The sequence below is a fragment of the Coturnix japonica genome, chromosome 2 (genome assembly GCF_001577835.2).
Source record: "Coturnix japonica isolate 7356 chromosome 2, Coturnix japonica 2.1, whole genome shotgun sequence".
NCBI classification, from domain to species: Eukaryota; Metazoa; Chordata; class Aves; order Galliformes; family Phasianidae; genus Coturnix; species Coturnix japonica.
The window spans coordinates 50,614,416-50,627,547 of NC_029517.1; the positions used below are offsets into that span (position 1 = coordinate 50,614,416).

General features: G+C 35.4%; 1 protein-coding gene across 1 annotated transcript in view; it reads right to left on the reverse strand.

Moving 5' to 3' along the window:
- Positions 1-13,132, reverse strand: part of ABCA13 (ATP binding cassette subfamily A member 13) — a 164,803-nt gene that overhangs the window by 26,075 nt on the left and 125,596 nt on the right. Inside the window, exons 52-54 of the mRNA XM_032442584.1 lie at positions 12,524-12,716; positions 11,547-11,656; positions 2,234-2,384 (exon numbers count right to left, since the gene is read on the reverse strand). Of these exons, the coding sequence (XP_032298475.1) occupies positions 2,234-2,384; positions 11,547-11,656; positions 12,524-12,716 (454 nt within the window). The remainder of the gene's footprint in view (positions 1-2,233; positions 2,385-11,546; positions 11,657-12,523; positions 12,717-13,132) is intronic.

Consider the following 13,132-nt stretch of genomic DNA (forward strand, 5'->3'; position numbering starts at 1 on the left):
CTCCATATTACATCCTTATCCTGTTCCTCATCCAGTCAGCATAGCTGTCTCCCAAACAGCTGTTGCGAAAGCCTACATTATAGACTCCTACCCCATTCTTCTCTCAGAGGGGTATTACCTGCCTAGCTTCATGGGCTTTGGTCTGTTCACAAAGGCACAGAATGTTTACTCTGTACTCTGAGGGTGTGTTTGCTGAGAGCAACACATTGCATATGAACCCAATTCTGCAAGTTTAGTGAGTGTCCTGAACTGTATTTAAAACTAGGAACTTCTATTAGTCAAGTGCTTCTTCTCGTCTTAAAAACTGCTTCATTTATAGTGCATGGTGTATAGTTCGGACATTTAAGACCATTTGGACCATTACAAGAATATATTGTTCTTTCTTCTGAAGATGATAAGAATAAAAGCTTGAAAACTGTATTTGCAGCATTTTAAAGAGCACTGCAGTGTAGTTAAATCTTCCTTGATGCTATCATTATGCCAAGATAGTAGTTATTTCTGACTAATCAGTGTCCCATTGCAGGAGAGAGACTTTTTTGTTAAATGGTACCTAGCTGTTGGGGAAAAAAGTGGTGAAGTGAAGGTGTCAGACTCAACAGACAAGGAATGGACTGCAAACCACTTGGTGGACCCTAAGGCAATAACCAGGAAAACAACATGCACATAGAAAAAAGTGATGCCATTTTGCTTCAGAGAAAAGGGAAAGGAAGAAGATAGGCAGCCTTATGGAAGTTTCAAGAACAAACATAGAACAGCCTAGGTTGCAAATGATCTCAAAGCCCATCTAGGTCTAACCCCCTGCCGTGGGGAGGGTTGCCATTCATCAGATAAGGCTGTACAGGGCTCCATCCAACCTGGCCTTAAATACCTCCAGAGATGAGGCATCCACAGCTTCTCTGGGCAGACATTATAGACTATCACACAGACCTAGCATTTACACAGGATCAGACTACACAGCAGGAATGGTACTGATCTATCACGCTCCATTTTGCACTTGTAAAGGGAGATGCACAAGACTGAACTGTTTAAGCGTAGGTCGAATCAAAAACTTCCATCACAGAGATGGCTTCTTCTCTTGGGACAACTCCATACTTGGTATTGCAGCTGGAAAGTTTTAGAGACTGCTTCCAGCAGGCAGTTTGCATGCAGCCAGTATCTTGTTAAGGTGAAAACTTCTACTAGCTTAATGCTGACTGCTGTCGTTTGGCCTCAGCACACAGGTTTTTAGGTTTTTGTTGTGGTTTAACCCAGCAAGAAGCTAACCACCACAGAGCCTTTCACTCATTCTCCCCACTCCCAGTGGGATGGGGGAGACAATCAGAGGAGTAGATTTCGTAGGCTAAGAGAAAAATTATGTACTAAGACAGGAAAAGAAGGGAGAAATAACAATAATTTTAGTTTTACATATATATACACACATTTAGACACACATACACAAAACAAGTGATGCACAAAGCAATTGTTCACCACTTGCCAAATGATGCCTAGCCAGACTCCAAAAGCAGCAGCTGCTTCCACAGCTAACTCCCCTCAGATGTACCATTTTTTCATATGATGTCATATGGTATGGAATATTTCTTTGGCCATTTTAGGTCAGCTGTCCTGGTTCTGTCTCCTCTCAGCTCCTTGTGAACCCCTAGCTCCTCACTGGCAAGGCAGCGTGCAGAGATGACAAACTGGAATGGCCTTGGCTCTGTAGGGCATTTCTCAGCAACAGCCATTGGTGTGCTGCCAACACAGTTTTTCTCCTAAATTCAAAACACAGCATCATACCAGACACTATGAAGAAAATCAACTCTGTCAGCTAAAAACAGAACAGTTCTATTCAGAGAAACTCAACAAACTTGAGAGTTTAATCCTATCTGAAGTATAGGTGCATGACTTCAGACATGTGGTGTTCCCTCCCAGGTCTCTATGAGTGACAATGAAGTTATTGAATCATTTATATATTTCATTTTGTTTCCTTTAGAGTTTGTGTACCAGAGATTGCTTTTACATTAGTGTTATTTTACTATCTATCTTTAATGATGTTACTGTATTTTGAATTGGCGTAAGAGAAAGAAAAAAAGAAACTATATTTTGTTTAGACAAATTAGTAATAATAAAAGCCTTGTGACTAAAACTTTTAAGATGAAATACTGGATGATCTCTCATGTAAAAGAGTACCATCATTTCAAAAACTCCATTGCCCAACTTAGCTCTAGCTCCACACACAAATCTGTTCTGTAATTACCTTACAAATATGTTGTTTTGGAATTCCACGCAGTGTGCAGTAATAATTAAGATGCTCCCAACCCGTTAAGAGTTCATCCAGTGCATCTTGCTGTGGACAGTAGCCGATAAGGATGCCTTCAGAGCTAGCAGACAGAATATCCACTTCGGAGCTGCTTAAAGAAAAAAAGCAAAACATTATGTAAAAAAGACAGTCCTGACTTTCACCCTTGGGATACAGTCTTCAAAGCAAGCACAGTTACTTTTTATTGTGTAGGTAAGTGAAACTATTCAGACTCATTAGAATCACTTAACACAGCACCACTCACAATCATGGCATGGTTTTTGTCCCTTTCTCAAACTTTTGAGCTCGTATTCATGCTTCACTGCTCTAAAGGGATGTGGGTCAAAATAAACAGACCAACATAGAAGGAGGACAAATCTATAAGAACAAATTCTTATTAGGTTTACCTCTCCTATACACACAGTAGGCCTTTCTCTAAGGAGATACACAAGCATTACATTCAGTATTAGAGAGACATTAGTCTTGAGAGAGAGAGCATGCGCTCAGTGTCTGTGCACATAGATACACATGCATGCATCGTTCTCTAAGCAACGAGAAAGAAAAATCTACCCAAAAACTATTAAAGCCTAATAGGCTTAAAGACAATACTAGAAAAAAAAAAAAATAAAGTGATTCTGATTTCAGGGACTTTGTCCATCTCTTTGTAGCTGTACAGCATTACTTGAAATTGCATTCATTGCTAAGAAGCAAGCTTGATTGCAAGGGTACCTCATTAGCCATAATGACACTAAATCTGTCCTATTTATTCCATCATCTAATCCAACATTCAGTGATGCTGATTTACATTTACAGAAAAGACCTGTCAAAATTAAGCTATTCTATTTTACAAGAAAAAAAGTTTTGAAAGAAAAAAGTTTTTAAAGGTTCTGAATTACAGAATGGTTTCCCCCCCTAGTGTTCTTTTGTTGTTGTTGTTGCTGTTGTTGTTTTTTGATGTTTCTGATTAAGAGAACTAAATATATTATTAATTACTTAGACACAAAATAAATGTTTTAAATGGAGGATCTACAAATACCAGCATTAGTGCATATATAAATATTTATCTCCTGATTCTTAACAACACTCAGGAGTCTGGGGGAAAAAAAGGGGAAAACTTAGACACTGCATTTTACCTGATAAATCACAGCATCAATATATTTTAATCCTGTCAAAAGACAACTTATCATGATTGTGATAAACCTTGCTGGTTACTAATTAGAATGGGTTTTTGCTCTTAATAGCAAAGACATAAAATTTTAGTACCTAAATCAAATAATTAAAACAAATGAGTTTTTAAGGTCATTTTTATTGTAAGATATATATTCAACAATGTTGATCCTTCTGCAAAACCTGACAGATGCTGTGGATTCTTCATTTAATGAATTTTAACATTGTGAAATAGTAAAATGCTATCAAGATTCTACTGAATAGAGTGAACTGTATGAATTTTGCTATACAAAAAGATTCAGACACAGTAACAATGCTTCTTTTTTGGTGCAGGTACTCTCCTTGGAGAAGACCTAATTCTGGTAATATGCCAAGTTCAGTCACAAGAGAACAAATCACACTCAGGGGTAAATTCAGGGACATTTACTCAGCATGAAGTTTCTGTCTGGATAGATACATATAGTCCAGAATGGATCCATACCATGAAGAACAAAAAATTAGTGTGCACGGTTGCAAAAAATAACAGATGCCTGATGTCCTTTAGCTAGAACTTGATTAGACAATAGTTACTCAGTTTGCATCAGGAAATATAAGCACTTCAGTGTCCCCAGTGCTAATTACACAGATACGAGTTTAATGCTGTGCTTCCAATGAGGTGCATACAGCCTCTAATGAACAAGATCCCACTCAGCAACCTTTAGTTTTCATAAATACAATGAGAATACATCATCTAATACTCTTACTTTGCTTCATCCATATCTTTCAACTGCATCCATTAGTGCTGACCTTGTACACTTAGAACACTGCCATTAGTAAAGAAATTCTAACATATCCACTAATGAACTCATGGATCTAATGTTTTTCCATCTCTAGGTGCCTGACTATATATTGCATAAAGCAATATGAACAGAAGGGGGGGGGAAAAAAAAAAAAAAAAAGAAGAAAGATAAAAAAAAAAGAAAAAAAAAAAAGCCAGATATAGAGTTTCTAGCTATATTATGCAAACTGCTCTTCAGTAGTTGCAGCTCAACCTGTCCTTTCTGGCTCAGCCATTCACCAAGCAAATGTAAAAAAAAAGTAAGTGAAGAGCAGAGAAAAAAAAAATAACGAAAAAAAGAAAAAAAAAAAAAAAGGCTGGAGATAAACAAGGAGGTCAAGGGAGGAAATTCTGTCTCTGCACTCTGCTTTCACAAGACCCCCACCTGGCACACAACATACAGTTCAGGGGCCCACAGCACAAGGACACTGAACTCCTTTGGACCCCAGCAAAGATGATCAGAGGGGCTGGAGCACCACCCCTACATGGAATGATGGAGACACTTGGGGCTTTTCAGCCTGCAGAAGGCTTCAGAGGGACCTAATAGCACCCTTCCAGTACCTGGAGGGAGCCTATAGGAAAGCTGGGGAGGGACTTTTTATAAGGGTGGGAATTGACAGGATGAGGGAAAATGGCTATAAACTGGAAGAGAGTAGATTTAGACTCAATTAAATTCTTTACTGTGACGGTGGTGAGCCACTGGAACAGGTTGCCTAGAGATGTTGTGGATGCCCCTTCCCTGGAAGCATTGAAGGTCAGGCTGGATGGGGCTTTGGGCAACCTAGTCTGGAGGAGGTGTCCCTCCCTACAGCAGGGGGGTTGGAACTAGGTAATCTTAAAGGTCCCCTCCAACCCAAAATGAAATGAGCATTTCAAGTAGTTACAGCATAACACCAGAAAACATTTTCACTAAATGATATGCTGTAAATGACATTTTAAAGAATGATGCTTCTCACTATATTAATTATATTCTCCTTTAGCAGGCATCCTAATGTGTGACATTATCAGAATCGAATTGGAAATATGTGTTCTTACATTTTCTGAACCATGGATTATTTTGCAGCAAAGTGATGGATCTTTTTCTCAGCTCAGAATAAAAACAAGCAATTGTCTTCTGCCCTTTTGTTGTCAGCATGATAACATTTCTCTTTAGACCATTCATGTAAACAACATGAGAGACAGGAGAAGAAAAGCTGATTTTAAAGATACAGAAAATACTACTACAGATTCCAACTTCCTTCTGCTTTTCTGTCCATAGTACAATAGACACAGTGAATCCTAATGTAATACCTAAAAACTACAGGTTGGAAGTCAGACTAATACAAGACTTCCTGCATCATTATAAAAACATTTAGTATAGGTTATCTTGAGATCTTTTTAGTTACTTCGATCACATATCTTGATTAGGTTCAGGCACAGAACATCAGTTCCTTCCTTCTTGAAGATTTGTTTTTAGAATATATTATCAAGCTTAGTCTATACCTCCATTTACTACTTACTTACTCTTGTGAATAGAAACAGTTGCAACAGATGAAACCAACAAAATCTGTCCGGAATACTTCACGCATTAAATAAAGATTTACATTTGCAAAACTACGCTTTCATTATACTTTCTGAAAAGGTCAATAGAACATACATTACTCTTAAGAAAAAAAGCTGAGAGTAGCTCTTGAAGTCTCTAAAATACTGTGTTTCAATCTTTTCTAAACACTTTGATTTCCATCTTTACAGTGAAAATTGTGAAAAACTGTTGTGAATCCTTCCAGAAAAAAAAACAACAAAACAACAAACAAACAAACAAACAAAAAAAACCAAAACACAAAACAATACAAGACTCAAGGAGGTTTCCACAAGTTTGGAATGCTAACCTTACATAGTTTTGTTTTACTGATGAAAGACATTTGTCAGCCTTGCAAGGTTGGGGATATTAATATTATTGGGGATAATAAATTAAACTCTGACTGGATAAAACTTTCATTTAAATTTATACCTTTGCAGATTGTTTTAAGACATTTACTTCCATCCATTTTTGTGTGTGTGTGTGTTTCAACACAGCTGAAATCTGATTCCAGCCCTGAAAGGTACCCTAGGGTGTCTGGACCCTTTGTTTGCACTGAATAGAGAAAAAAAACACCAAAATGTATAAGAAATGTTGGACAAAACCTGTTCCTTTCTTCAATATGAAGTGGATTTGTATCTTCCAGAAGGCTAGGCTAATTACTGCAGAGACTGGATTTGCTTCTTATTTGTCACAGTGGTTACCAACATTATTGCTTAGGTAGATGTGGGTCGACATTCATATGCATGACCTCAATTTCAAGACAACTTAATACCACCAATATCAGCTGTTTGGCTGTTTATGAAAAAAATGTTTCACTTTTGGCTATCATGTACATTTTCATTTATTTTTGTTTGCTCATTCTGCAGTGTCTGAATGCAGTTAAAATAAAGGCAATTATATATATTCTACTTACAATGTCTTCTGCAGAGAGATAAGTTCCATTATATAAACAAAATGAAATATAAACTTACAAATTGTAAAAGTAGTTAGACATTCTATTGTACTCATAACTGCACATTCAATTCCATGCATACTAATGCTCAATTAACATTATAAAAAATCAAGGTTAAAATATAATTACTGTAACTGAAGGTTAGGTATAATTTAACTAATTATACAGATATACACCGTAACAACAGCTATCTCAGCCATTGTATTGATGTAAATTTATTCTGCCTTTCAAGTAAAGCTATTTGAATTACATTTTTAATTATTTATCAAGTTGAATATCATAACTATCAAAAAGTCCAAATTGTATCTCTATAGATATATCTCACTTTTCCATCTTTGGAGAACACTTCTTAGATGCTACGACTTTGTAATACAACAGCTGACATGACTGACTTTTAATTCAAGTAGGATGGGGACTTGCTGTCATGGAGAATATCCATGCAGAAGGAAATGGAAATTCATAGGAGATAAATTAATTACATATGGAAGACAGCCAAATGCTTCAGGCCTCTTACGAACAAGATTGGGCACACTGTAACTACTTTGACTATGCTCCCACAACTGAGACTGCGCAGTCTCAGTAATTTGCCTAACCTAGCAAATTACAATGAAAAAGACTGCAAAAGAGCTTGAGGGGAAAAAAAAAATTAAAAAAAATGGCAAACAAAACACAACTTGCATTATCTTACAGTGATCCTGACAAGACACTTCAAAGAATTTTGACATTTTCTCTGCCAAGCCATCTAGCCATCTTTAGCTGTACTTGGTTGAAGAAGGCTTTATGATACAGAGTCCTTAAAGAAGACTAAGGCTATAACATGCAAAAAGGAATAAAACTGTCCAATGCCAATTATATACTTAAATAAATAAATAAATAAATTACTATGGAAATATTTATGAACATCCACACTAGCTTAAATTTAGCTGGCTCATCCAATGGTGGCTATCTAGTCACAGAAGTAGAGCTAAACATAAAAAAATTAAAAAAAAAAAAAATTCTAGTCACTTTTCTTTTTTGCTTTTAATATTTCTGACCTTTGCCAAAGAGACTGTTAGTACTTCAATGTCAGTATTTCACCTCCTTTGCCACATTTTAATATTGGGGTTGGGAATATACCTAACATGGAAACACTTTCTTTATATGTTAATTATTTTTTATGTTTCATCTGGACGGATATGTCACTAATAATGGCAATGTTAATGAGATACATAAAATAATAAAAAGGCAAAATCCCCTATGAATAGCATTTTGCTATTACCTTCACAAGAGTGACTGTACTTAGTGATAAATTCCTATTATTTCTCTTACTGGAGTACATTTATTTCACAGTTACAAGCAGAAGGGGACTGCAAATGTTAGAAGTTGCCTAAAAGACTTTTCAGCTGAATATGAAAATCTAAAAAAGAGTTTCTTGGTAGACTGCTCAGCTTGCAAGCTACAAACGAGCATTCCTCATGTAAATGCTAATATACATCAAAGTTTAGGCACATGCACTGTTTAAAAATATCTAACTGATTTGTAATGTATCAAAAGGAGAGTTTAAAAACAGATCAGAAGCCTTCCTTTCCCCAAAAGAGTGTCCTCATCAAAGAGAATGCCAAGAAAGGCACATTTAGCATTTAATACAAATTTCTGCACCAGTTTTATGAATCTTAATAATACTGAAATCTGTTGTGCAAGCCTTAGCTTTTATGCATCTCAACCAGGCTTTTGTTAAAAAAAAAAAAAAAAAAAAAAAAAAGTGGAACTATTTCCAATTCTTAGTGATATGCTCCTTTATTTTTCTTTCTTGTATTAAACGTTCGGAAAATAAATAACATGGAGGCCAACAAATCTTTTTTATGCAATGAAGGTATTGTGAATCTGCTTTTTTGCCCCTTTAAGAAATCAGCTTCAGATCATTAATGCATTTTTCTACTTTTAAAGTCTAAAAGGATTCCCCTCAACACCACTTGATTTTCATTGCATGAGAAACACAGCTCTTTCTAGGCAACCTTATTTACCTCCAAAATGATCTAGACTGAAGTTCCAAAAATTCTACTTTGCAGTTCAACATATACTTTTGAAAATCGGGTCTTCCATTTCTTGTAAAGTTGTCCAAAGGTGCAAAAGTTTCCTTGTAAAATTCGAGTTTGATTTCAGTGCAGCTGCCTGAAAGAGATGTTTCTAACTCTGTTCCATACTCTGCGAAACTACTACACTAATTATCAGGAAAATATACTTTTTTTCTTTTAACCGAGAGCTTTCAATCACTGTTATTCAATGAAACAGGAACAGTTACAAATTAAGAATGTTGTGCATGGAGTGATATCACTTATGTTTTCAAATATTTAATAATTTTTCATACTAATTTCTTTATTTGATCACGAAGGACTCAGAACAAATGCATTTGTACTCTCATGCCCTTTAATGTAGATCTCAGTAACTTTCTGAATTTAAAAAATCTTATCCAGTCTTTCAGGATAAGACAGGCTTATAAGAGTTGTGTTCTTTCCAGTCGCATACAATGGAGATAGGATCTTTGTCTATGTTGCTGCCTTAAATACTAATCAGGAATCACTAACAGAGGTAAAGTCTCTATGGACGCTGCTTAATGACATAAAGAAGACTAGACCAGCAAGTGGTGGCTTTCTTTGGCAAACTTTCCTCTGTCTCTCTGAGAAATACCAGGCCTTTGAACACAATATTGGGGTGTAATAAATAGTTCTTAGCATTGTATCCCCCTCCAATCATTTATTTCCCCCTTGGGCACCCAATACACAAATCAGACAGAGCTATGTTCTACAATTATGAGCAGTTTTGCATTTGTTAAGACATACACAGTTATCAGACACAAACGAATATTTTGAGAGCAAATATCTGAAAGCTGCAGTTGTTTTCCTCACATGGAGTGGATATATTCCTTCGAGAATATTTAGTATAACACAGCAAATTAAAAGAGATTCATATGTCTAACATACTGAAGTTTCTTGGCTTTGACTCCCAAGACTTGAGTGCTATAGCTAAAGATCTGGGACTCAGAGGCACTAATTTTAATAGCTGTTCTCTTAAGCTGCAACTAACAAAGACATAAATAACACAGTGTTTTTCCCACTGTTTGGAAACTTGTTATTTGTACCAGTTCTTGTTCTTTTATGTAGGATAAACCTGATTGCTCCTCAGAAAACTAAATAACTGTGTCTGAAATTCAACTAAGATAGCAAAATCTTATTATGAGTAACATTATAGCAACATTATTATAAGCATCTTTGTATCTTCTCAACAGGCTACAGATAATTGAGTTGGTTCACAGATCACAATCTTACTCTCTTTTTTGATTATTCAATCCTATTCAGGAAAATACATATATATATTTTGCTTTGAATGAATAATTTTAGCATTAGTCCAAGCACTGAGAAAGGATTCTCCAGGCTGCCTGTGGCTATAATCTATTAAGAGACAAAAAGTTTGCACTCGTTTGATTTACAGTAGAACAGCAAAACAATGCTGGTTTGCCAAAACATAATACAACACACACAACAAAGTCTGGAATTACTCAGATCTCTTCTAGCCTCAAACAATTTGCTTTGCCAAGTTTAGCTACTGTGCAACTGCAGCTCCCACTTGAGGTTTACACCTTTACAATATTAGAATAAATATAGAAATATGGGTGTTATATTCACTTGTTGGCTTTTGTCTTCAGCTGTAGAAGAAACAGAGTCACCTAACCTGAACTGACATCATAATACAATATCATATTGTCAAAGATATTATAGACACTTAAATGTGACCATCTACTAATGACTTCCTCTCTAGTCTTCTAAATGTGTCATATTTCATTATCTACATCCTAAAAAATGACATTTTTACTTTACTTACTCATGCTTATATGTTAGGTTTACAAAATACAGTGAGGGAAATTAAAGTAATACATAAGATAATATAACAACATAACCATGCATTATGTCATTATGTAGCATGAATTATCAGGTATTATGGTCTATTCAAATCTATTATTAAACAGCAGGAGCATACAAAAGTTTAACTCAGAAGAATTTTAATCTATTTAAATTCTAAAATACAGACATGCAAATTCAAAATACTTCAGTTTAATTTTTTCTGAATTAAACCCCTCACTTCTACTTCTTCAAAAGGCAGATTTTGAAATAGGTATAATTTTAAAAGGAAATTTTAAAATCATTAACAAGCCCAAAATATAAACTCACAAGTAGACATGCAACATAAGAACTTTTTACTTTGGCTTGACATTAAAATAATTTTATCTCCCCAGCAAAGTGCTTAGTAAAAAACTGTAAATGTTGGTTATACCTAAGCCAAAACAGCCATTAATTACTTATTCTTCCTTCAAAGCTGGCTTCAATGCAACCAAGACTACCTTCTATCCTAATTACACTGTGTATAGATTAAATAATTAACGACACTAAATGACAGAAGTGTCAGGAACTATTTTAGAAGTATCCATTTGGAGCACTGATCGCTATTCTAAGGCTGGAAACCTTGAAGTGCAGAATCGAGGGATATGTCCATTTATCTGGACGTAACAAATTTGAAGAATTTTTTTAAAACTAAGACTTACTGCTCTTTTGCTACCAGATGCCTGCTGTCATAATCCCCGCCCTTCCTGACAAGGCTTGACAGTGATGATGCAATATACATTTAAAAGGAAACAAAAATAGGACTCTGTACTACAAGTGAAAATGATGGCAGACTGCTGAGTCTTTGATCACTGGCATTATCCAGTAACACTATTCTGACCCAACCCTGCGTTATTTACCCTGTAGGAGTTCGGATAACAGCACGCCCTGCAGATGGAACGATATCTCCAGTCAGCATCTTAAATGTTGTGCTTTTCCCAGCTCCATTTGTTCCCAGGAGTCCAAAACACTAACAGAGATTTAAAAAAAAAAAAAAAAAAAAAAAAGAATTGATCTATTGATCTACCACACTGTGTTATTTCAACAGGTTTTTATTTTATTATTTTTTTGTATTTCCCATCTTATTTGTAAAATAGTTTATATGATTGTTTAGTTTGTGCAATTGCTGTTCCAACAGAAAACAAATTTCAAATAAAATAAAATGCTTTGATTACTTCTTACATTCCTACAAGTGACTTATTTAGTATTCTAGCCTTCCACTTAAACCCCTGCTCTATAATTTAATGCATTAGTTATCCATTTTATTATAAAGTTCTAGGATTGAACTTCTAGGTTTTCACATCCAATTTGAGAGCTAGTCTATAGAGTCGATATTTCTCAGCTGTTTCACTTTGTACAAGTTAATGAACAGTGAACATCCCAGATACTGACTCCAAACAACTATTTCAGAGCACAGCTGCAAAGAAAACATTCTTAAGTTAGGGCAGTATTTGCAGTTAGACTAAAAATAGCACTCCATATTTTTTAAAATACTTGTTTCATTAACTGTTTCACTGATAAATAGCGGGATGATTTCAACATGAGAAATACAACCTTGCTTTGGGACAAATTTGGAATCCTATTCACAGTTTGCAGTTGAGTTAGATATTCTTTACTTTCTGTTTGGTCACTGAACTGCTGAACCCAACCATGTAAACTGTTTCTTCTGGAAAACCACAAAACATTCTACTGCTCTCAAGTTACTTATTTTTAAAAAAACCGTTACAATTAAAACTTCTCTACTACTATCTACCATAATTTGATTGCAGATATGCAGGTCCAAACAACTGTTCAGAGTCAAGAGTTTTATTCTGAAAGAGAAAAAAGTCCTCTTTACCTCTCCCTTTGTTATTCCCAAGCTTATGTTTTCCACAGCTGTGTTCTTCTTACTGAAACCTCCGTAACTCTTCCTCAGATTGTAGAGAAGAAGGACATCATTATGAGTTCTTCCCCCAAAAAGTCGCTGTCTCTCCATTTCTACATCAATGTCTTCTGATGGGTTTACCAAGCTGTTAACTGAATGCTGACTCCTAAAATATAAGGTGACAACAAATTGGACATTGCTATACTTTATCTCCCTGATTGCAGTCCTTCAAAGTTTGTTGATTCAATCTCAGTAGAATCCAAGGGAGACAGCAAGTACTTGTGTTTTTTATACATCATGTACATGTTTAATTTTTTCTCATTCCTAAAACGTATCAGTACTCCATTACTCATAAGAAACAGCAACTGGGACTTTAGACTGCATATAAGATCTACATTGAAACAGTACTTAAATCAGAAAAGGAAATCTTTAGTTCAGAAAGGGAGCATGAGAGCATAAATTCTTCAAAAATTAAGTTCAAATAACTTAGAAACAAATAAAACAAACCCCCTAAATGAATGGGATGCTACATTTTTCTTCTAAAAGATAGTTAACAATCCACTATAGCAGAACAAAGGGTAA